This window comes from Pristis pectinata, chromosome 13, assembly GCF_009764475.1.
Source record: "Pristis pectinata isolate sPriPec2 chromosome 13, sPriPec2.1.pri, whole genome shotgun sequence".
NCBI lineage: Eukaryota > Metazoa > Chordata > Chondrichthyes > Rhinopristiformes > Pristidae > Pristis > Pristis pectinata.
Window position 1 is genome coordinate 9,808,649 of NC_067417.1, and position 26,060 is coordinate 9,834,708.

At 43.0% G+C, this 26,060-nt stretch overlaps 1 protein-coding gene across 3 annotated transcripts in view; it reads left to right on the plus strand.

The window, feature by feature from the left end:
- Positions 1 to 26,060, plus strand: part of si:dkey-234i14.6 (uncharacterized) — a 113,716-nt gene that overhangs the window by 54,282 nt on the left and 33,374 nt on the right. For all 3 annotated transcript variants that reach the window (XM_052028571.1, XM_052028573.1, XM_052028572.1), the window contains exon 3: positions 9,218 to 9,445. In XM_052028571.1, coding sequence (XP_051884531.1) covers positions 9,218 to 9,445 — 228 coding nt within the window. The remainder of the gene's footprint in view (positions 1 to 9,217; positions 9,446 to 26,060) is intronic.

A 26,060-nucleotide genomic window follows, 5' to 3' on the forward strand; every position in this document is an offset into this window, starting at 1 on the left:
CAATAGGGTGTCAGCCAATAAACTGGAGTATGGGCAGCAACTGTTGATCTTTGCAATGAACAAAAGTCTATTTATCCCGTCGATTCAAAGAGCAGAGGAAGAGGAGATGATGTGAGCAAGCTTTCCTAATGAAAATGTGGTAATATTGCCAGAAAGGTCTTGTAGAGGACATGTGTACAAATAACAGGCATGTAATAAATTGTCACTTCAGCTGGGTGTACAAAATACATTCCCAGTGAAATTGCCACACTCTGCAAATTATCTTTACATTCAGGCCTTTTATAAAAATGCATGTTAGTAGCAGCTGATATTTTGGAGTGTGTTAGTGCCATTTTTGCAGTGGGTAACCTCAACTAAAGGATTTAATTCTTCCTTCAGACATGGGGACTGGATTGCACTTTTCTACCTTCTATTCTGCATGTTGAATCCCCAATATGTGTGTGTAATTCCTGTTTGCCTAGGTGAAGTTGGATGACCAGGTGCAACTGATGGATGGGAAATTGTGCAGGACGGGGGACGTTTAGACAGAATCTAATAGAGGGGAGGTTGGTTTTCATCATAGACTGGGCTGTGTTAACGATTCTGTAGTTTCATGCAGTCTTGGACAGAACAGTTGCCATACTGAGCCATGATGCATCTGGATAGAATGCCTTCTATAGTGGAGGAAGGGACTCCAATTTAGCCTGAATCTGGACCTGCTGTATTCCCATGCCATATACTTTGTCCCAAATTATATTTCCAGGTGAGGAGGTAAGGGGAGAGGAGAGTTTCTTTGTTTAGAGGTGAAAGGGATGAAGGACACTTGAATTGGGTAGAAATTGTGTGACTAATGCATGTTGAACTGTGCTATTGACGTATGTGGGTCTGTATCTGAAACCAGGTTCCAATGCCTGTGTTTCCTCACTTGGAGCATAGAAAAGACTTTTTTTTTTACTCTTGGCCATTATATAACATGACGGTCTCCACTGCCATGTAACTGACGGGTGACTAGCCCCATGGCCATGTCTTGTTGCTGACCTTGCTGCATCAAGTCTTGTTGCTGGTCCCACACAACTATTTCAGGCCAGGTTTGCAGAAGTGAGATGGGTGAAGCTAAGAGATTGTCTGGAGGTGTTTGTGAAAATGGTTTTCAATCCTGTTATGGAGATCATCACCCAATCACAATGGACAAACTGATCTCCTTTGGAAACAAATGTAACTGCAGTAACCTCTTCCTTTTCCAGAGTTTTGTTTTCCAGTTTCATTCAATGGATTCACTACTTTTTACAAGGCTATATTGATTGTATTTCCACTGTAGTTCTGCTTGTTTGTTTTGAAGCTTGCCAATTTTGCTCTTAAATGAGCTTAAAGTCCCATTTCAGACTAGAAATATAATCCAGCAAAAAAAAGGATTTCCTAAGATCTCTTTCCATGTTTGCTCTTTTGTAATTGGACAGCTTCCGATTTCATTCCCATTATGTGCACTTGAATCTTTCTCCTTTTTATTTGCAGAATTCCTAGTCTCCTCTATACTGCACTGAGATAAATTGGTTTATTATTGTCACATATACCAAGGTACAGTGAAAACCGTGCTTGCATACCGTTCATACAGATTATTTCATTACAACAGTGCATTGAAGTAGTACAAGGGAAAACAATAGTCTTGTGCAGAAAGGTTGAGCAAGCTGGGGCTTTTCTCTTTGGAGTGACGCAGGATGAGTGGCAACTTGATAGAGGTGTATAAGATTATGAGGGGCATAGGTAGAGTGGATAGCCAGCACCTTTTCCCCCAGGGTGGCAATGGGCAATACCAGAGGACATCAGTTTAAGGTCAGAGGAGGAAACTTCAGGGGAAATGTCAGAGGTCTTTTTTTTTTAACAGTGGTGGGTGCCTGGAGTGCCCTGCCGCGGGGGGTGGTGGTAGAGGCTGATACAATATGGGCATCTAAGAGACTTTTGGATAGGCACATGGATGTAAGAAAACTGGAGGGTTAGGAGGAAAGGGTTAGATTGATCGTGGAGTAGGTTTACATAGAAGGGCCCATACTGTACTGTTTGTTTAGTTCTAATAACAATGCAGAATAAAGTGTTACAGTTACAGAAAGAGTGCAGTTCAGGTAGACAATAAGGTGCAGGCCATAAGGAGGTAGATTGTGAGGTCAAGAGTCAATCTTATCCTACTAGGGGACTGTTCAACAGTCTTACAACAGTGGCATAGAAGCTGTTCTTGAGCCTGGTTGTGTGTGCTTTCAGGCTTTTGTACTCGCATTCTGTGGACCCCACTCAGTGCACTGGTTACATCGGCAGCCTTCACGATGTCAATCACCAAAGTCGCATTTATTGTTCTGTTCAATGATCAGACCTCCCCAATTAACCACACGTCTGTTATAAGGAGGATAGAGGTTGAATCCATGTTAACATCAAAAGATCTAACACATCAATAGGACCTCCAGAGCACTTGCTGGAGGTGAGATTCAGAGGGGGGAAAAGTGCATGAAAACTGGGGAAGTTGTATGAAAAAAAAAGTGAGGGCATTTCCAGAGCCTCAAGATTTAATGGAGAAATTAGGTAAAGGGGATAAGTGAATGGAAGTGAATATCCAGGTGAGATGAGGGGGAGTGAAAGAGGAGGTGGCTTTGCTGTTACTCACTGACTGTATTACTTCAGTATTGAGAGTGGATGTCCTAGAAGACTCCTCAAAGCTGGCCAGATGGGTAGAGTTTAGCAACAAAAAGAGTGTTGTCGCTTTGCTGGAGGTGTATTACAGACCTCCTGACAGTCAGCCAAGAGGTAGAGGAGCAGGTAGTCACAATTCCCAAAATGCTCCCCCACTGACGTTCCCTTCACTTGACCAGCTTCATTCCCAGAGCTCCTTCCCTCACTGGTCTATCTACACTTCTTCAAAAACTTCTTGAACGCATCTCAAAAATGCAGCTCCCTCTGATCCTTCAATGCTAATGTCAGTTATAATCCCCCGGTACTATAACTCCATATATTTCAAAGTGGTTACGGAAAAAGATGGGAAGAACCAGACATTAATATCTTAAATTAGGGGGGGAAGGCCAATTTCATTAGAATAAGACAGGAACTGGCTAAGTTTGACTGGGAGCATCTACTTGCAGGCAAGTCTACATCTGCCCATTGGGATCTACTTGCAGGCAAGTCTACATCTGCGCATTGGGAAGCATTCAAAGGAGAAACAGCAAGAATTCAGGATCAACGTGTTCCTGTGAGGGTAAAAACCAGGGGAAGCAAGATGTTGGGGATTATTAAGGAGTGGATAAAGCGAAAAGAAGTGTATGGCAGGTACAGGGAACTAAAGGTGAGAGGTCTGTTAGGAGTACTAGAAGTATTGGTTTATTATTGTCACTTGTACAGAGCTACAGTGAAAAATTTGTCTTGCATACTGATCGTACAGGTCAATTCGTTTACACAGTGCAGTTACACTAAATTAGTACAGAGTGCATTGAGGTTGTAGAGGTAAAAACAATAACAGTACAGGGTAAAGTGTCACAGCTACAGAGAAAATGCAGTGCAATAAGGTGCAAGGTCACAACAAGGTAGATCATGAGGTCAGAGTCCATCTCATCGTATAAGGGAACCATTCAATAGTCTTATCACAGTGGGTAGAAGCTGTCCTTAAGTCTGGTGGTATGTGCCCTCAGGCTCCTGTATCTTCTACCTGATGGCAGAGCAGAGAAGAGAGGTGCTCAAAAAGGAAATTGGGAAGGCAAAGAGGTGTCATGAAATATCACTAGCGGACAGGATTACGGTTAATTTCAAGGCGTCTGTAAGTATATTCATAGTATATGAAGGGTCTTGACCCAAAACAACATTTGACTGTCCATTTCCCTCCAAGGATGCTGCCTGGCCTGCTGAATTCCTCCAGCAGTTTGTTTTTTCCTCCAGATTCCAGCATTTGCAGTCCCTTGAATCACCATGAATGGTAGTGTCTTAGGGAGCATTGATGAACAGAGGGACCTTGGAGTACAGGTACATAATGTGGCTAGGAATGCATATGGGGTACTGGCCTTCATTAGTTAGTCATAGAGTCGTTCTGCATGGAAATGGGCCCTTCGGCCCAACTCATCCATGCCGACCGTGTTACCCAGCGAGCACATCCCATCTGCCCCCATTTGGCCCATAGCCCTCTAAACCTCTCCTTTCCATGTATTTGTCTAGATGGCTTTTAGATGTTGTTACTGTGCCCGTGTCAACCACTACTTCTGGCAGCTCATTCCAAATACGCACCACCCTTTTGAAGAGGCTGCCCCTCGTGCCCCTTTTTAAATCCCTTGCTTCTGATCTTAAACCTATGCCCTCTTGTTTTTAGCACCCCCCTCCCTGGGGGGAGAAAAAAGACTATGTGCTTTCACCCTGTTTATGCCCCTCATGAATTTATCCACCTCTATCAGGTCACCCCTCGATCTCCAATGTTCCAAGGAATAAAATCCTAATCTATGGACCCTCTCCTTGTAACTCAGGCCCCCAAGTTCAGGCAACATCCTGGTAAGTATTTTCTGCACTCTTTCTAGTTTAATAACATTTTCCCTACAACAAGGTGACCAAAACTGTATACAATCCTCCAAGTGCGGCCTCACCAATGTCATATATAACTGCAACGTAACTTCCCAACTCCGATACTCAGTGCCCTGACTGATGAAGGTCAGCATGCTAAACACTGCCTTCAACACCTTTTCTACCTGTAATGCCGCTTTCAGTGAACTATGCACTTGTACTCCTAGGTCCCTCTGTTCCAAAACCCTCCCCGGGACCCTACCGTTCACTGTACAAGTTCTACCCTGGTTTGATCTCCCAAAATGCAATACCTCACATTTATCTAGATTGAAAACCATTTACCACTCCTCAGTCCACATACCTAGCTGATCAAGATCACTGTATAATTTTTTGTAACCTTCTACACCATACAATACCACCCATTTCAGTATCATCTGCAAACTTACCAACCATGCCTTGTACTTTCATGTCAAAATCCAGTTGGTCCGTTGAATACGAAAGTAGGAAAGTTGTGCTCCAACTGTATAAAACTTTGGTTAGACCTCAACAGGAGCACTGCTTGCAGTTCAGATGGGAAGGATGTGATGGTGCAAGGGAGATTAATCAAGATATTGCCTGGAATAGGAGGTTTCGGTTATGAGGAGGGACTGGAAAAGCCAGGTCTGTGCTCCCTGGAATGGAGGAGGTTAAGAGGGGACGTGATTGAGGTGTATAAAATTTGAAGGGTATTGGTAGATAGACTGCAGGAACCTTTTTCTCATATCGGGTGAATAAAACTGGAGGGCATAGAAATAGGAATTGGGGGTGGGGTGGGTGGGAGGGGGAGAGATTCAGAGAGGATTTGAAAATGTTTTCTGCCCAGAGATTGAGTACCTGGAATGCACTGCCTGAGAGGGAGGGGTTGAAGCAGGGTCACTGCCAGTGTTATAAAAAGCCTCTGAACACTTGAATAATTTAGGCAGAGAATGGTATGGACCTAATGCTGGGAGATGGGATGAATACAGATGGGTGCCCACTGGTTGGCATGGATGTGTTGGGCTGAATGGCCTGTTTCCATGTTGTGTGGGCCCATGGGTAGGTTAGAAATGTCTCCTACCCAACGGGAGAAGATTTGCTATTACAAACGATGCTGGAAGGTTTCGGCAGGCCAAGCAGCATCTGTGCAGGCAGAAGATGTGGATGTTTCAGCTCGAGACCTTCCGTCAGGAAGATTTGCTACCAGATTGGGATATGAGAAATTAATCCTAGCAGATAAGGAAGGTAAAGTAGGGAGACATCTTGGGATCATAATATGATGCTCTCTGTTTTCATGACTTAATTGTAATTCACTGGGTGAAAGCTCTTCTTTATGGTGTATGTACAACTCTGCAAAACAGAAGTATTCAACCAGCAGTAGCAAAAAGTAACATGTTAAACGGACTCCAGAAAAAAAATTCTAATTGAGAAACTAAAGGTGAATAGAGACATGAGGGGAAAGATTGGAGGTATGGACACGGACATGCACACAAAAGGTTTAAAAAATAATTGTCGCCTTCACCTTCAAGTTGCGTGGTATTTCTTGATAAAACATTCTGTAAAGTTGAGATGAGATAAGGCTGTAGTACTGGTCAAATTAAAATCGCAGTGATAATGAAATAGTAGAAATGCAAAACAATTCTCAGTGTTTACCAGAGAGCCTATCGCTCACCAGATCTGTAGATGAGATTAAAAATGAGATAACTTCGTTTAAAATAGAACCGACTTTAGGCCCATGTGATATTTTGTGCTTCTAAATGGGCTGTGTTGTGAATGTTTCTCTGATTAGGAAGCTAGACAAATGGCTCGTTCTTCCTGTCTCTTGGAACCACTGGATTTATTTTCTGATCTGCAGCCCAGGCTGTTGGGTTCAGTTAAGCAATGGGCATACAGCTTCCAATTGATCTGCGCCTCCTGCTGCCTGACACTGGGGTCGAACACCTAGCGTCGAGCACCTGGCTTCAACCATGAGAAAGATAAGGACTGTATGATTCCCACCAGTGAATGAGAAGGTGTAGGTTGTCAGCCTTAAGACATTGAAATAAACTTTGGGTGAATGTGTTGCATTAGCAGTATTTGATTTTTGGCCAGATTGGAATTAAGTGTGGATTGCAACCAGTTTATAGCATTATGACATTTTGATTTGGAGGCATTTGTACATTGCCAGACTGTCTGAGGTAACTAATGGTACAGACTCCTAAATTTGTACATAATATGCAAATTAATTGGATTAGGATTAATCTGATCAGTTATTTTGAAAGATATTTTTGAATAACTAAGAAATTATTTATGGCGAAATATTGGTTCAATTTTCCCATTTCCTTTTAAATGAATTTAATGCAATTTATGATTCTCCTTTGTGGTAGGAGCCAACATTGCAAAAGCAAACTAGCTTGTAAATGAAAACCTGAGAAGATGTGGAAGGAAAATGTAATGTATTTCCCCAGTACTGATTCTTGAGCTACTTCAGCTTGTGGATAGTTTTCTATTAAAATATATTCAACATTTGTACCAGTGAAGTCTGTGTAGAACTGATCAATAACTTTTGAGCATCTGCTTCTATGAAGCACCTTGGGGAATTTTGCTTTGTTGAAGACGCTATGTAAATACAAACTACTGTGAGTAGGAACAGAAGCAGGCCAGTCATTCCTATCAGCCAGTACTGCCAATTGGTTTGATAGTGGCTGATCAAATTCAGTTCCCAAGAAATGGTAAATGGGCTGAGGTTGGAAAGGATCTCACAACTGACCTTGAAACTATAAATCAAACTGTCTGCTATCCAATCTCTTCAGCTCAAGAGTACATGGTGGATGTTGTATGGAAAGGAGGCTTGCACTTGCATACAGACTTTGCATCCCTCGCAGTTAAGTATGGTCACTATTGCAATCTAGGAAATGTTGCAGCCAAGTTGTGCAAACCAAGCTGCCACAAACAATGTAGGATACATTGTGATTTAAGTTGAGGGTGGGGCAGTGTGTTATTATGTAGTTATAATAAAGAACTACAGTTCCCAGTAGGCAATGCAAGGGGTCACATGGGAGAACAGGAAGTAGCTGTAAAAAGAGCAGGGAAAGCAAGCCAGTCTGGTATGTTGGTTAATAAAACGTTCAGATGTTAAACCCACGCGAAATTTGTCTCTTGATGAACAACAAACTTAACAGGCAGTAGAAAGGTTTCACCGTTCTTCAAAATTGTGCTGCAGGGTCTTCTGCATCAATCTGAGATGCCTGTATTTTAAAGCAAAAACTTTGAGAAACGGCAGTGTCCCTTGGATACTGCACTGAAGCGTCAGCTTAAATTATTTTTAAGATAAGATATCTTTATTAGTCACATGTACATTGAAACACACTGTGAAATACATCTTTTGCGTGGAGTGCTTTAGGGGCAGCCTACAAGTGTCGCCACGCTTCCAGTGCCAACATAGCATGCCCACAACTTCCTAACCCGTACGTCTTTGAAATGTGGGAGGAAACCGGAGCACCCGGAGGAAACCCATGCAGACACGGGGAGAACATACAAACTCCTTACAGACAGCAGCCAGAATTGAACCCTGGTCGCTGGCGCTGTAAAGCGTTACACTAACCACTACACTAAACCGTGACTGCCAAGTCCATTGAGATCCTGATAACCCAATGCTCATGATAGAGGTGTACAAGATGATAAGAGGCATAGATCGAGTGGACAGTCAGAGACTTTTTCCCAGGGCGACAATGGCTAACACAAGGGGACATAATTTTAAGGTGATTGGAGGAAGGTATAAGGGGGATGTCAGTGGTAAGTTTTTTGCACACAGAGTGGTGGGTGCTTGGAATGCACTGCCTGCAGAGTTTGTGGGGACAGATACATTAGGGACATTTAAGAGACTCTTAGACACATGGTAGAGAAATGGCGGGGGAGGTGGGCGATGTGGGAGGGAAGGGTTAGGTAGATCTTAGAGCAGGATAAAATGTTGGCACAACATTATGGGCCCAAGGGGCTGTACTGTGCTGTAGTGTTCTATGTTCTAATAATTCACTGAGGTGCTACTCGTGGTTTACTTAAAGGTTAGTTCCTACAATTTTCTTGTGTACAGGTGAATTCTTGAGATGGTTTGTATGTTTTATCAGATCCTTCGAAGACTTCCTTGAACTTGGGCTGGAAATATTCAGATTTGGGTTCAATGGTTAGAAAACACAGGGAAGATATGTTGGCTGATTGTTATAATGTGATTGACCAATCGGTGATTAAGTTAAGGACATGAAGTTCCTGGCTGCATCTCCACCTGACAAAGATAAAACCGAGCTATTAATGACCTTATTCCGCAATCCTCCTCCAGAGCCATTGATCCAATCCAGATGCTGCTTCCATTTATTTTTTTTAAGCAAATCCAGAAGTCCAGATGTTGCAAGTCTAATGCATCTGGCATTATAGCTTATCCAGTTGGCCAAAGACCAAATTTTGTAAGGGTTCTGACAACTGATTCACAAACATAATGAAAGACTGATCTACTAATTTTGCAGATCTATATTACAGGGGATTATTGCTGAGGATTAGTGGAAAGTGCATCCAAAAAAAATGTTTCCTCAGTACTGTTTGCTCCTGCCACAAAAGTGATTCATAAAGTGCGTTAAATCCATTTAAAAAAAAATAACTTCAGGTCTTGTTTTGGTACAAAAATGTAACCTGAGAATGACCACAGATCTAACTCCTCCTTTCTGATGTGCAGGTTCCCACTCCCGAGATCCGTGCTCACAGTTTATATTTTGACCTTTCGGCCTACGGAGTGGAGTTTGCCTCTTCCAACAAGGAAGCACAGGGCTTGCAGTCCTCCGCTTTGAAGTCGGGCTCCCACCTGAAGATTTATGGCACTTTTCGGAACCGTTACATGGCACTTGCTTGCCCAATGTCTGACTCCAAGGTAGTCAAATTCCTACGTCATACACCTAACTCATCGGTGAGTAGAAGGCCTAGAACTTGGTTGTAACCTTGCACTGCTCCTCATGTTGCCAACTTCCCTGAACGGTTCTAACATTGGTATTGGTTTATAATTTCCTCCTCTGAAATGCCTCCTCAAATCCCTCTGCAAATCCATATACCTGATCTTATTGCATTGCTTCAATACATTCAATCTTTCACCCCTTTCAATCTTCTTTCACTTCCTTTTGTTCCGTTTCCTTTCTGTCACACTGTCTCCAAGACTCCATCTGTGTTGCTTGTTCTCTACGGTCTGAAAGGTATTGGTTTATTATTGTCACTTGTATGGACGTACAGTGAAAAACTTGTCTTGCATAACGATCGTACAGGTCAATTCACTACACAGTGCAGTTACATTGGGTTAGTGCAGAGTGCATTGACGTAGTGCAGGTAAAAACAATAACAGTACAGAGTAAAGTGTCACAGCTACAGAGAAAGTGCAGTGCAATGAGGTGCAAAGTCACAACAAGGCAGATCATGAGGGCAGAGTCCATCTCATCGTATAAGCGAATCGTTCAATAGTTTTATCACATTGGGGTAGAAGCTGTCCTTAAGCCTGGTGGTACGTGCCCTCAGGAGGTCTCCTTTGAAAGAACATTTTTGATCTGTTGATTTTATAATTAGGCATTTATACAAGCTAATTCATTCAGTATATAGATGGGAAATGCTTGAGTGGTAGACATGTATAAATACTTTCTTACTGATAGTCTGAATTACTTATTAAGTAACACTAAAAAACATTAAGACTTCATGGGACTCAAACTGGCAAACTGCTTTTGAACATGGCTCTCTTCAATGGCTTTTTGGATGAGTATAACTTTTGATTTGTATCATAGCTGGTCTGTCTGGAGAAGCTCTCAGCAGAGGGGGTAGAATGAGGACAGGAGACAGGAAAATATAGAGCTGGAATGGAGATCTGAATCGAGAGAATGCGAGAAATGCTCAACTACCAGGTCGTGTCAGATGAGGGAAAATGGTTAATGTGGATGATGTTGACCCAGAACTGGATAATTAAGACACAAACAGGAAAGGTTAGTTTTTCTGAAAGTGCCAAGTTCAATATTGAGTCTGAAGGCCCAAACGGAAGGTGCGCAGTTCCATGAGGTTTGTTCTGCTCCAATGAAACCTAATGTAAGATGTTCAGAGTGGGATTGAAAATTAAAGTGACCGGCACTTGGAAGTTCAGTCGTCTTTATGGACCAAGCAGAAGTTTTCTGAAAAGTGGTCACACGATTGACATTTGGCCTGTGCATTGACATTGTAAACACCAAATGCAAAGAAAAACCTAAATTGGAAAATGTGTAAGAGACTGTTTCACCTGGAAGGACTGCTTGGACTCTGGAGGGAGGGACGAGAAGAGGTAAAAGGACTGATTTTGTACCTCCTGGGAAACACGACGGGCAGTGGTTGTTGGTAAAGATGGAAGACAATCAGGGAATGATCCCATCAGAGTTCTGAAAGGGAAGGAGAAGTGTCTGGTGGTGGAAGTTATGAAGGATGGTCTAGTGGATGCTGAGATGAAAGTTAAGGGTAAGTGGAGCCCTATTCTTGTTCTGGATGGGAGGTGACAGCAGGAGTGAAGGGAAAAATAGCAAAGATGAGGTTCAGAGCCCTGTCAACTATGGCAGAGGGGTAATCATGGTTAAGGAAAAGACACCTTGGAAACAGTGGTGTGAAAAATCCCATCATCAGAGCAGATATGATGGAGCCAGTGAGACTGGAGAATGGAATGAAAGCCTTAAAGGAAGCAGGGTAGGTGGGTAGTCGGCTTATAATGGCTGTTGGTTGCTAAGCATCTCATGAGTGGAGATGTCAAGAAAAGGGAAAGTCGGATGTGGAAAGTGAGAGCAGTGTGGAAATTTGCAATTTTTGAGTTTTATAGGAGCATGGGAAGAAGCATCAATAAAATCATCGATGTGTGGGAAAAGTTGAGAAGGACTGAAACAAGTATTTTTACCAAATATCTCTAAGCCAATCAAAACTTGCACCTCTGAAATTCCCCTCCCAACCCTCCCCAGGTTATCCACTTTGATTCTGAAAACAGATGATTTCCTAGATTGGGAAAAGGGGAGGTGTAATGAGACTTGTGTCCTTGTACATCAGTCGCTGAAAGCACGCATTTAAGTGCAGCAAGTGCTTAGGAAGGTAAAAGGTATTTTTGTCTTCATTATAAGAGGATTGGAGTGAGGCCTATTTTCACAGAAGTTTTGAGGAATGAGAGGGGATCTCATGGAAATTTATAGAATTCCAAGTAGGTTAGATAGATTGGAATCAGGGTGGGTGTTCCCAATAGCTGGAGAATTCAGAACCAGGGACCACAGTTTCAGAATATGGGGTAAGCTGCTTCAGACAGATCTGGAGAAATTTCTTCAGTCAGAGCTTGGTAAATCTATGGAACTTTAGAACTTGCAGAAGGTGGCGGTGTCCAAGTCCTCAAAACAAACCAACCTGCTGGAGGAATGCAGCGGGTCAGGCAGCATCTGTGGAGGGAAATGGAGAGTTGACATATCGGGTCGGGACCTTTCATTGTATGTTGACTATCATGAAGGGTCTCAACCCAATATGTCAACTATTTAACTCAGATGCTGCCTGACGTGCTGAGTTCCTCCAGCAGTTTGATTTTTCCAGATTCCAGCATCTGTAGTCTCTTGTGCGTCCAAGTCATTAAGTATATACAAGAAAGAGGGAGATAACCCTTAATGACTTTAGCATTAAGATATAGGGAAAAGGTGGGTGCAGGGTATTGAAGTGGATGATCAGCCGTGACCATTATTGAATGGGCAAATGAGATTGAATGACCTACAACTGTGAAGATAATTATGGGGGATTTTAACATGAAGGTGGACTGGGAAATCCAGAATGGCGGTAGTACTCAGGAGAGGGAGTTTGTGGAATGTCTAAGGGACGTTTTTCTAGAGCAACTTGTTGAAGAGCCCACCAGGGGATCGGCTGTTTTGGATTGGGTGCTGTGTAATGAACCGGAGGTGATTAGGGAACTAAAGGTAAAGGAACCACTAGGAACCAGTGATCACAATATGATTGAGTTCAGTTTCAAGTTTGAGAAGGAGAAACTGATAACTGGTGTATCGATATTTCAGTGGAACAAAGGAAATTACAATGGTATGAGAGCGGAGTTGGCCCTAATTGATTGGAAGAGTAAGCTGGCTGGAGGGACGGCAGAGGAGAAATGGAAGGAATTTCTACAGGAAATAAGGAAATTGCAGGATAGATATATTCCAAGAAAAAAGGTTTTTAATGGAAAAAAGGCACAAATGTGGATAACGAGAGAGGTGAAGGCTAAAATAAAAGCAAAAGGGGCGGCGTACAAAGAAGCAAAAATTAGTGGGAAAACAGACGACTGGGAAGCTTTTAAAAACCTGCAGAGAGAAACTAAGAAGGTCATTAGGAAAGAAAAGATGAATTATGAAAGGAAGTTGGCGGATAACATTCGAGAGGATACTAAGAGTTTTTTTAAATACATAAGGAGTAAAAGAGAGACACGGGTTGATATAGGACCAATTGATAATGGTGCAGGAGCTATTATAATGGATGATAGAGAGATGGCAGAGGAATTGAATGAATATTTTGCATCGGTCTTCACCGTGGAGGACATCAGCAATGTGCCGGTTAGTCAGGAGTCTCACGAAATGGAATTGAGTTCAGTTAAGATTACTAGGGAGAAGGTGCTAGGAAAACTAAATGAGCTAAAGACTGATAAGTCTCCCGGACCGGATGAGGTGCATCCCTGGGTTCTGAAGGAGGTGGCTTTAGAGATAGCGGAGGCATTGGCGATAATTTTCCAGAAATCGATAGATTCCGGCATGGTTCCGGAGGACTGGAGGGTCGCAAATGTAGTTCCGTTGTATAAGAAAGGTGGGAGTCAGCATAAAGGAAATTACAGACCTATTAGTCTGACGTCAGTGGTGGGAAAGTTATTGGAATCTATCCTCAAAGACGGGGTTATGGAATACCTAGAGGTGCAAGGCAAGATAGGTCCTAGCCAACATGGTTTTGTGAAGGGAAGATCCTGCCTGACCAACCTATTGGAGTTTTTTTGAAGAAATCACAGGTAAGGTGGATAAGGGAGAGGCGGTAGATGTTGTGTATTTAGACTTTCAAAAGGCCTTTGATAAGGTGCCTCACAAGAGACTGATTAATAAGATGAGAGGTCATGGAATTACGGGTAGGGTAACAGAATGGGTGGAGCATTGGCTGGTTGGCGGGAAGCAAAGAGTGGAAATAAAAGGATCTCGTTCTGGTTGGTTACTGGTTACTAGTGGTGTGCTGCAGGGGTCGGTGTTGGGACCGCTCCTTTTTACCTTGTACATTAACGATTTGGATGATGGAATAAATGGTTTCATGGCTAAATTTGCGGATGACACCAAGATGGGGGAGGAGTAGGGAGTATTGAAGGGATAGGAAGGTTCCAGAGGGACCTAGACAGTTTAGGAGAATGGGCAAGGAAATGGCAGATGAGATTCAATGTAGGGAAATGTGCAGTTGTACACTTTGGAAGCAGAAATAAGCGGGCAGATTATTATCTAGGAGGAGAGAAAATCCAAAGCACGGAAGTACAAAGGGACTTGGGGGTACTCGTGCAGGATACCTTAAAGGTTAACCACCAGGTCGGATCGGTGGTAAAGAAAGCGAATGCTATGTTGGCATTCATTTCGAGAGGTATAGTGTATAAAAGTAAGGAAGTGTTGATGAGGGTCTACGGGGCACTAGTGAGGCCTCATTTGGAATATTGTGCACAGTTTTGGGCCCCACATCTTAGGAAGGATGTGTTGACATTGGAGAGGGTTCAGAGGAGATTTATGAGGATGATTCCAGGAATGAAAGGGCTTGCGTATGAGGAGCGTTTGTCGGCTCTTGGACTGTACTCACTGGAGTACAGAAGAATGAGAGGGGACCTCATAGCGACATTTAAAATATTGATAGGAAAGGACAGAGTAAATTTGGCTAGGCTGTTTCCCTTGGTGGGTGAGTCCAGGACCAGAGGGCACAATCTTAGAATTAGAGGGTACAGTTTCAAAACAGAGATGAGGAAAAATCTCTTTAGCCAGAGGGTGGTGAATTTGTGGAACTCCTTGCCATGTACAGCAGTGGAGGCCAGATCAGTGGGGGCGCTCAAGGAGGAGATAGATATCTAAATAGTCAGGATATCAAGGGATATGGGGATAAGGCCGGTAATTGGGATTAGAATAGTTTTTTCTTCTTCTTCCCCCATTCCCCATTTCTCATTTCTATTTCCCTTTCCTTGGAGCAGACTCGATGGGCCGAATGACCTGCTGCTCCCTTGTCTTGTGATCTTGTGAACTTTTTGCTTTTACTCACCTGGACTCGACCTCTCTACAAAGAGGCCTTCTCCAGCAGACTTACAAAAGAAACAGCTGTAATTATCCGAGTGGCAATGTTTTCAATGTGTGATAAGATAAGATCTTTATTAGTCACGTGTACATCGAAACACATGGTGAAATACATCTTTTGCGTAGTGATTTTGGGAGGCAGCCTGCAAGTGTCGCCACGCTTCCAGCGCCAACATAGCATGCCCACAACTTGCTGACCTGTACGTCTTTGGAATGTGGGAGGAAGCCGGAGCACCCGGAGGAAACCCACGCAGACACGGGGAGAATGTACAAGCTCCTCACAGACAGTGGCTGGATTTGAACCCGGTTCGCTGGCGCTGTAAAGCATTGTGCTATCATTGAATGCTGTTGGTTTTCTGTACCCTCTTTTTCCTTAAATAGAGGAAATTTCCAGTCCTGGAGAATCGACTGCTTGGTGCTGCAGTGCCCTTGTGTCAAGCTTTGTCTTTTGGATAATGTTTAGTTCCTGCAAGCAATCTGCTGAATAATAAGGAACTGGCAGGAGGTAACAGAAAGTGCAGATCAATAAACATTACAGCTGTACCTTAACCACCCTGGGCATTCTGCCTGATTTTAATTTCATCTCACTCTGTGTAGCTAATGTAGCACAAGTGATAATGAATTGATTAACTACTGATTTGTTTCTTATTATTTGACATGCAGAAAGAAGCTGTCGCACAGCTTGCACCCATCCATCCATCCAAGTTGATAAATTGGTTCTTCGTATAGAAACATTGATGACATCATGCCTGCAGTCTGTTCACTGATTAGGTTATTAGTATATCAGCTATAGACGAGTACGCACTCGGTTACCTAGTAACCACGAAGCAACTGGTCTCTGAAATAACCTAGTTTGAAAATGATAAAGCTATTAATAAATTGCCAGCAAATTATTGGTGAATGTGGAGGAGAAAAGAATTCATCTGTTTAATTGATCAATTGATTCGAAAGCTCAATGTGAATTGATGTTGAGGTTCTTGGAACTTTCATGTGGCTTTTTTTTTGACAACCAAGCCCTTGGCATGAGCTTTACCCAGACCACATCTGTGTCCCTTTTGGTTGATGCTTGGAATTGTACAGCAGGGAAACAGGCCCTTTGGCCCACCAAGTCCATGGCGACCATCAGCCATTACACTTGTTCCATTGTACTTTCCCACATTCCCATCAATTGTCCCCAGACTCTACCACTTCCTACACCTTGGGTGATTTATAGTGGTCAATTAACCTACTGTTAATCAAATAGGGTTATGACATATACTGTAAATGATAGGGCACTAGGGAAGATCAATGAATAAAGAGATGTAGGGGGTTCAAGCCCATAGTTCCCATAAGTGGGAACACAGGCTGGTGAAGAAGGCATATGGTGTGCTTGTGTTCATAGGTCGGAGCAGAGAATATAAGAGCTGGGACATTATGTTGCCAACGTTACAAAACACTGGTCAGGTGTAGTTCTGGTCGCCACACCATAGAAATGGTGTGATTGTGCTGGAGAGAATGCAGAGGAGGTTCAGCTGGATTGGAGTACTTCAGCGATGGGGAGAGATTGGACAGGCTGGGCTTGTTTTCCCTGGAGCGAAGGAAGCTGAGGCATGACCTGGTAGAGGTGTATAAAATTGAGAGACATAGGTGGTCAAAATCTTTTTCCTTTGCTAAGGGTATCAAAAACAAGAAGGCATAGTTTAAAGGTGAGAGAGAGGATTTTTAAAGGAGAGTTGAGGGATGAGCTTTGAACACAGTGCTGGAACCCATTATTAGAGGAAGGGGTGGAATCGGTTACAACACTACATTTAAGAGGCATTTAGACAGGCACTTAAGCAAGGCATAGAAAGGATACAAACCTAAGGAGGGCAAATCGGATTATTGTAGGTGGCAAAAAAGTCAGCATGTACGTGGTGGGCGGAAGGGCCTGTTTCTGTGCTTCCCAATCAGACAACATCGTAGGTCAGGATTGAACCTGGGTCACTGAGTGAGGCAGCAGCCCCTCATTCACTGAGTTGATGTCTCATGTGTCCACATCTGGACTTGACAGCAATATGCGGTGATGTGAATCTATTGACTGACATCGTCAAAAACCAAACATCTCATGTAAGCCAGTCCTGTGGGAATCTTGGTAATCACAGAGTAAGTCAAATGGGTGGTGACATTGATCCAAAACAAAGCTACCAGGGTTCACAGTAAAACATGAGTCCTGTTTCTCCTAACTAGGCCAAGGTCAGGCTTTATGATGCATTATCTTGCCTACAGAAGTTAGGGAGAGACGTTTATTTTTTATTTTGGTCCTGGCTGGTGTCTAGAGCTTGAAAGACCTTTGTGTTAGGCATTGGAGATGATGTACTGAGCTGGACTGAGAATCGGTTACAGGACAGGATGCAAGGAGTGGAATAAACAGCTGGCAGCAGTGACTGGTGGTGTAGCACAGGGACCAGTACTCGGGGGCCCAAGTTATTCATGATCTATATCAACAATGTGGTGGCGGGGATCAATTTTAATAAGTACAACTGTTTTGATAATACATGTGTAGGGAGTACAGTACAGAGGTTTCAAGGAGATATGGGTGAATGAACAAGAATATGGCAGATGGAATATAATGTGGAAAAATTTGATTTTTTTATTATTTACATTCAAGGGATGTGGGATTCACAGGCCGAGCCAACATTTAATTGCCTATCCTTCGTTGTCTCTGAGAAGGTGGTGGTGAGCTGCCTTCTTGAACTGCTGCAGTCCTTGAGGCGTGGGTGTACAAGTTATCTAATTTGGTGCACAGAACAGAAAAATCTTATTTTAAGATTGTGAGAAATTTGCAAATGTTGATGTTGAGAGGGTCCCAAGTATCCTTGTACACTAGTCAGTGAAAGCCAACATTTGGGTGCAGGAAAGGCAAATGGTATGTTAGCCTTTAATCTATTCAGATCTAACCATAAGAAAGACATACTGCTATTAAAAAGGGCCTTAGTAGTATTGCAGGGCAAATTATTCTACATTTTCCCGGGGTGCTGGGTAACCAAGCTTTTGACCTCTCTATGACAAGTTGCATTGCCTTCTTTCTGTCCTTGAGTTGCACTTCCCCAACCACATATCCTCTATTTCATGCATTTCTGCTCTCTCCTGTCCCAGCCAGAACAAGGACAGGGTTCTCCTTAATGGCACTAGTCCAAGATTGATGTCATCTCTACCACGGAGAAACCAAATGCAGATTGGGTGACCAAATGCAAAACATCTCTTCAGTCCTCAGGGGAAACCCTCAACTGACACTAGAATTCTCACTCTAACCTCTCTCTCAGGCCTCCTATATTGCTCCATTGATGGCCAATGTAAGCATGTGGTATTGGTTTATTATTGTCACTTGTACTGAGGTACAGTGAAAAACTTGTCTTGCATACTGATCGTACAGGTCAATTCGTTACACAGTGCAGTTATATTGAGTTAGTACAGAATGTCTTGATGTAGTACAGGTAAAAACAAAAGCAGTACAGAGTAAAGTGTCACAGCTACAGAGAAAGTGCAGTGCAGGTAGACAATATGGTGCAAGGTCACAACAAGGTAGATCGTGAGGTCAGAGTCCATCTCATTGTATAAGGGAACCGTTCAATAGTCTTATCACAGTGGGATAGAAGCTGTCCTGTGGTGGTTGTTCTCCAGTTTCTCAATCTGTATTCTTGTGCTCTATTCCAAGTTCAGTTCTGCATGAAGTCCTTTCTTGGATCTGAACTTCAACTGTACTATTTAGTGCCTTGGATAAAAATAGTGAATTAATTTTCTTGGGTTTCCTTACAAAAAAAATTCCTTTGTTCAAGATCTTCACTCGCAACTTATTGTGACTACAAAGGAGTTGAGCAAGATAATGAAGGAGCTAATTCTTTTTTTAAAAAAAAAAGTTTTACATTTTGCATCAGTAGGAATCTTGGCTTGAAATTTCCGGTTGTTGCTGGCAACAGCTTGAAAAAACGAGAGGTATGCTTACGAGAGCAAATGAAATCCTCACGGCAGTTATCTCTGCATGCTGACCTGGGTGACGATCCAAGTATGAAAGGTCACTGCAAAGGCACAAAGAAACTCGGTGTATAATGTTTTCAGGTGCCTGCTTTCACCTCCATCTCTCCTTCCCTTTTGCTCTCTCATTGCTGATCCTTTATTATATGAGCTCCTTTGGGCAGTTTGCTTACATTGAAAACTCAAAGAGGCTGCAGATGCTGGAATCTGGAGCAACGAACAATCTGCTGGAGGAACTCAGTGGATCGAGCAGCATCTGTGGTGAGGGTGGGGGAAGGAGTCCTGATGTAGGGTTTTGACTCTAAACATCGACAATTTCGTTCTCCCCACAGATGCTGCTCGACCCACTGAGTTTGTTGAGCAGATTGTCCGTTGCTTATACTGAAACTCTGAGGCTACACAGAACTTCCAATCCAGAAGCTATTTGTTTGCTTTCTGCAAGTTGCCCGGGGGGTGGCATGCTTGCTTTGGTCCATAGAAGGCAGTTAATTGGGCCTGGTATAAATGCAAAACATCTCTTCAGTCCACAAGGGAAACACTGAACTGACCCTTGAATTCTTTCTCCCACTCTCATTCTAACCTCTCCTAGGCCTTCATTGATGACCAATGTGAGCTCAAAGAACCTTACTATGATGGTTCTCCAGTTTTTTCAATCTCTGCCCTTGGTCTGCATGGACATGGTGGGTTGAAGAGTTGGTTTCTGTGCTGTCTGACTCTGACTCGAGCCCATAGTACAATACAGCACAATACAGGCCCTTCAGCTCACCATGTTGTGCCGACGACATGAGCCGGCTGGAATTAGGATTAATTAAAGATGAGGGAGAGCTTTAGATTTCTTGGGCATTGGGTCTAGTTCTGGGGGTGAGGGATCCAGACAGATCTCAACGGAGCTGGGCCCTGTCATTGCCAGGAGGGTTTCAAGTCCTGTGGGGCTCGGGAGGGATTGGGCATGTAGGACTGTAAAGGAGAAAAGTGCAGAAAAGATTGGGAGGTGGCATGAGGACAGTAATCGTAGATGGGACTGAACCAAGAGCAGACTATGATTTACTGTATGTGAATGTAAAGTATATAATCAGAGTTGGAAGGCTGCAAGTATGTTCCACAGGATTATAAGATAAGATTTCTTTAGTAGCCACATGTATATTGAAACACACAATGAAATGCATCTATTACGTAGAGTGTTCTGGGGGGCAGCCCGCAAGTGTCGCCACGCTTCCAGCGCCAACATAGCATGCCCACAACTTCCTAACCCATACTTCTTTGGAATGTGGGAGGAAACCAGAGCACCCGAAGGAAACCCACGCAGTCACGGGGAGAACATACAAACTCCTTACAGACAGCGGCGGGAATTGAACCCGGGTCACTGGCGCTGTAATAGCATTATGCTAACCGCTACACTACTGTGCCTGCCCTGGTTTCAATAATTAATTCTTTAAAAAGGCAGGACTGGTGACTAACAATCTGTGAGATATTTGGGTTCAGCAACAATTGTAGAATTGTCCAGCACCAGGCACTGAACTTTGGGAAAGACGTGAATGCCTTTGAGAGGGTGCCGAAGACATTTATTGGGGTGATTAAAGGGATGATGGACTTCAATTGCATGTCTGGACTGAAGAAGCTGGAGGAGTTCTCCTTGGAACAGGAGGTTAAGATGGAATTTGATAGGTTGATAGGTAGTTGAATCATGCAATCTTGACCACTGATGAAGGGAAGTTGTTCCCTTTGGTGAAGAGCCAGGGGCCTTGGAAAGATGGTGATTGACTTGGAATGAAGAACCTAAAGTGAGCAGGAAAATCTTTTGGGCACAGCGAGTGGTGAGGGTCTGGGATTCACTGCCAGGGGTGCTGTGGTAATGTTCAAAAGAAAGCTGGAGAACTTGAAAGGAACAAAAAACTGCAGGGCTCTGGGGAGAGGGTAGGGGACAGGCACTTTGATGGATTGGTCTTACACAGAGTCAGCATAGACTAGATGGACTCAAATGCCCATCTCCATTGCTGTAACCTTTAGAGATGGTGAACATTGCAAAAGTAGTTAAATTGGTTTCATAGGTTATCCTGTCAATATGTCAGTGGTGTGCTGAAGTTACAGCAGTGTCTGCATTCAGAACTTGATTGGCCATATCATGGATGCAAGGTGTTTGATTTTTATTAATCCTTCGGGCGCTCCGGTTTCCTCCCACATTCCAAAGAAGTACGGGTTAGGAAGTTGTGGGCATGCTATGTTGGCGCCAGAAGCGTGGCGACACTTGCGGGCTGCCCCCCAGAAAACTTTGTTCAGGTAAATAGAGCAGAATTTTTATCCTTTGCAGAAGTCTGCTGGATACATTTTAGTGAAGACAATATGCTTCAATAAATTTCCCATAAGATTAAGTAACTGAGGCTTGGCCACATTCTTGTTACAATGGCAACATTCAGCTTTGGTAATTATACTTGTTGACTTTTGATTATTTTTCTCTCAGCCCATGCTCTGCCATGTGAGATGGACTGCGTAAATTTGTCAATCATTGACAATTCCAAAAACACTGCACGACTTTCTTGATGATCTCAATCAGCAGTCTGTCTCACATGGCAGACTGCAGGCTGACAGAAAAATAATCAAAAGTCAACAGGCATCGTTAACAAAACTGAATGTTGCCATTGTAGAGTGATAAATGGGGTCAAGCCACAGTTGCCATAATTAGAGCTGGACTGTATTCCATCCAGACTACTCCTTACACTCACCCCCATGTTAACTCTACAGTCCCACTAACCCTTGAGGTGGCTTGCCCCTGCTGTGGCCATTCCAGGAAGCAGAGGTCAGTGCATGACAGCTAAATGCAGCAGCAAGCAATCCGCTGGAGGAACTCAGCGGGTCGAACAGCATCTGTCAGTGGGGAGGAGGGATTGTTGATGTTTTGGGTCAAAACCCTGCATCAGGACTCAATTCCTTTCCATCCACAGAAGCTGCATGACCCAGTGAATTCCTCCAGCAAATTGTTTATTGCTTCAGATTCCAGCATCTGCAGTCTCATGTGTGAAAACTAAATGCCTGGTGACTTATCCTTTGGCCTCGTGCTTGCCTGTTAGTCCTTTGACAAAATCCTTTTGTCAACAATTTCTATATGTCCCTCACCAAAACCTTGAAAAAGTGGGAATTAAAATCTAAAACTTAACCACTTCTCTAAGATGAATTAAAGAAAAACTGTTTTGTCATTAAGGTTAGCAACTCCATTCAGATGAATGCAGTCATGCCTGATGGACCAGCTTGGAAAATTGAGGGGCTGGATACAACATGCATCTGGCTTCTTGGCTCAGGATGACAGAGCTCTGTTCAGGAGAGAGTTGTATCCCAAGACTATCTGCAAGTGAGGAAGCTGGGAATGTAATGGTCAATGCAATGGTGTTAGCAAGTGAATTGAATTGCATTGGTTTATGATTGTCACATGTACTGAGGTACACTGAAAAGCTTGTCTTGCATCCCGTTCATACAGATCAATTCATTGCACAGTGCATCGAGGTAGTACAAGGTAAAACAATAACAGAATGAGGAATAAAGTGTAACAGCTACAGAGAAAGTGCAGTGCAGGCAGACAATAAGGTGCAAGGTCATAACAAGGTAGATTGTGAGGTCAAGAGTCCATTTTATCGTACTAAGGAACCATACAAAAGTCTTATAACAGTGGGATAGAAACTGTCCTTGAGCCTGGTGGTACGTGCTTTCAGGCTTTTGTATCTTCTGTCTGGGAGGAGAGGGGAGAAGAGAGAATGTTCAGGGTGTTTCTTTTCCCCTCTGCATCCACTGGTTGAAGGGAACCATGATCCAAGGTGTTATATAGCACTTATAGTGTTTATTGCCCATCCCTGCACATAGTGTTGACCCTTCCTTCCCTCCCTCCCTCCCATTTATTATTGGTTTGATATTGTCACATGTACTGAGGTACAGTGGAAAAACTTATGTTTTGAAATTATCTGTATGGATGGCATGCAAAACTAAGTACTTTGAGGTAGTACAAGGGAAAAGCAATTACAGAATGTAGAATACAGTTTTAGAGAGAGTGCAGTGCAAGTAGACAATAAGGTGCAAGGGCCATGACGAGGTAAATTGAGAGATCAAGAGTTCATCTTTATCGTACAAGAGGTCAGTTCAAGAGTCTTATACCAGTGGGATAGAAACTGTCCTTGAGACTGGTGGTGCATTGCATGTGAGGTTTATGACAATCTGCTTGTCTTTGTCAGTATTAATAATATTTTTAATGCCAGAATTTAATGAAAATTTAAAACCCCCAGTTAGCACAGTGGGATTTGAACATTTTTTGCCAATGAGTCTTTGGTCTAGGGCTCTGCACTACCATTATTTGGTAACCTCCACACCACTCCATTCACATGGGGTAGAATAGAAACACCTGAATAAAAGATGTACCACGACCCACATTGTTCAAGTGGTTGTAATATTGTTGCAGTCGAGGGTTTTCTAATTTATTTCCAAACAGGTCCAACTTGCTGAAGGAGCTCCCCACCACGTGCAATGGAAACCTTTTGCCTTTTCAAAAAAAATCCTCTGGACTGACCTGGTTTAACAAAAGGAATTGGAAACTGGAATTGATGCAGTGTCAAGGTTCTCTTTTCATTTCCCAAAATAGAAAATACTGTACAGTAATCTAATACAAGCTTGTACTAAATGTACTAAAATGTCCCTATGTTAATGGCCCTAAGCTAGACATGCAATGAAGATTAGATGAGTGACTTGTTTCAAAGAACTTAGTATTATTACACTATTCAGACAGAGAGATTTGATTTACATAGTGCCTTCCACTTCCCCATTGAAATGTTACAAAGTATTTTACAGTTGATGAATTACTCAAGAGGCTGAAAGGAGACCTGATAGAAGATTATAAAATTAAGGGAGGCTTGGATAGGGAGGAAATGTCAAATACCAGAGGGCGAGAGAGGGTAAGTTTCAAAGGAGATGTGCAAAGCAAGTTCTTTTGTACAGAAGTTCCACCACCAAATCCCCCACCAACCCCCACCCCTAGGACGGTGGAGGGATTTGGTGCTGGAAATGGAAACAATAGTGCCATTTAAGAAGCATTTTAGACAGGGAATGAAGTGATTATAGATCATATGCAGGCAGGTGGGATCAATTTAATTTGGGATGATGGTTGGTACTCACATCATGGGCCAAAGGGTCTGTTCCTGTGCTGTACTGCTCGATGTACTTTGAAATGTGGTCAATGTTGTAGTTTAGGAAATACAGCAGTCAAGTTGTGCACAGCAAGATTCCACAAACAGCAATATGAAAATGGTCAGTATGTGGATTGAAAGCTGAATATTGACTGTGACTGCAAGGATAATTCCCTTACTCCTCAGAGTAAGGGTATTGTTAGATCTTTTGTATCCACCCAGAGTGCCTTTTTCTCGGCATATCACCTCCAGCATTTCATCATTCCTTCAGCACCACACTGGATTGGCCAGCCTAGATGCCCTGATGCAGGGTTTCGGCACCTGTCTATATCAATGGTGCTGAGGTCGAGAGGGTTGAGAGCTTCAAGTTCCTAGGAATGAACATCAACAATAGCTTGTCCTGGTCCAACCACAGCCAAGCAAGCTCACCAGTGCCTCTACTTCCTCAGGAGGCTAAAGAAATTCAGTTTGTCCCCTTTAACACTCACCAACTTTTATTGATGCAGCACAGAAAGTATCCTATCTGGATGCATCACGGCTTGGTATGGCAACTGCCCAGGACCGCAAGAAACTGCAGAGAGTTGTGGACACAGCCCAGCGCATCACAGAAACCAGCCACCTCTCCATGAACTCTGTCTGTACCTCATGCTGCCTTGTGAAGCAGCCAGCATAATCAAAGACCCCACCCAGGTCATTCTCCCTTCTCTCCTCTCCCATCAGAAGATACAGGAGCCTGAGGGCACGTACCACCAGGCTCAAGGACAGCTTCTATTCCATGGTGATATGACTATTGAATGGTTCCCTTATATGATAAGATGGTCTCTTGACCTCACGATCTACCTTGTTTGACCTTGCACCTTGTCTACCTGCAATGCACTTCCCTGTAGCTGTGACACTTTACTCTGTATTCTGTTATTGTTTTTACCCTGTACTACCTCAATGCATTGTGTAATGAATTGATCTATATGAACGGTATGCAAGACAAGTTTTTCATTGTACCTCAGTACAAGTGACAATGTACCAATACTAAGAAATGTCGACAATTCCTTTTCCCACCACAGATGCTGCTTGACCGGTTGAGTTCCTCCAGAAGATTGTTTGTTGGCCAGCTTAGAAAGTTGGGCTGAAGTCTCAGGGGAAGGTTCAGACCCAGGAAATTTCCAACTCGAGTTTCACCAACTGAGCACAGCTGATAGTATTTAGAATGTAGTGTAAGATATGCCACTCTTGGTTTGGTGTCTGTTTTATAATACTATGGCTGGAGTTTCACTTGAGTTGCAAAATTGCTGTTCTGATCTCTTTTTGGACCTCTTGCAGTTTTTGTGTGCCTCTGTGCCTTAGAATTAGTCAGATTTCTTCAGTAGATCCATGTCCACAAGTAAGTGGATTGAGAATGCCTAATATATCATTGTAACACATGTTTTCAGTGCAAACACGTTATCAAAACAGATGGAGTATACTGAAGGCTATAAGCAGCTTTAAATAATTAGTGACCACTAAAACACAACAATCCTTAACATCCTCCCAGCTATGCTGAAGTGACCATGCTATTTTATGGGACATTAAAAGAAGTACAAGATCTATAATCTTTCCTGAAGTATACACTGAAACCTGTTCATTTGAGATTGGTCAAAAAGACAGGGCTGAAAACATTCTTCAGTGGTTTTCCAACTGAGATTGGGGCATCTTGACCCAGTTCTCAGTGGATGGATGTCTGGGAATAAATTGTTTTTAGAAAAATCTAAATTGAATTTTAATAGCTCAGAGCCAGCACCGGGAGTTTCCAACCTCCAGTTTATGCAAAAGCACTCGGCAAAATTTAGTTCTGATCCCTGCAATGTCTTACAGCTTAAAACTAGTCCATTTGTGCAAATGGTGATTTCTCTTGACATTTCAACAAGGAAACCACACTTTTTTTTAAATAACTATTTACTTGGCAACTCAAACACAACTGGTTACGTGGAATTATGTGGTAGTTAGAGCACATAATTAGGTAATTTATCCTGCAACTTTTCTAAGCTGCACAACAGCCTCCCCTCTCCCTGGGCTTCCTTTCTCCTCCACGTACCTTTTTTTT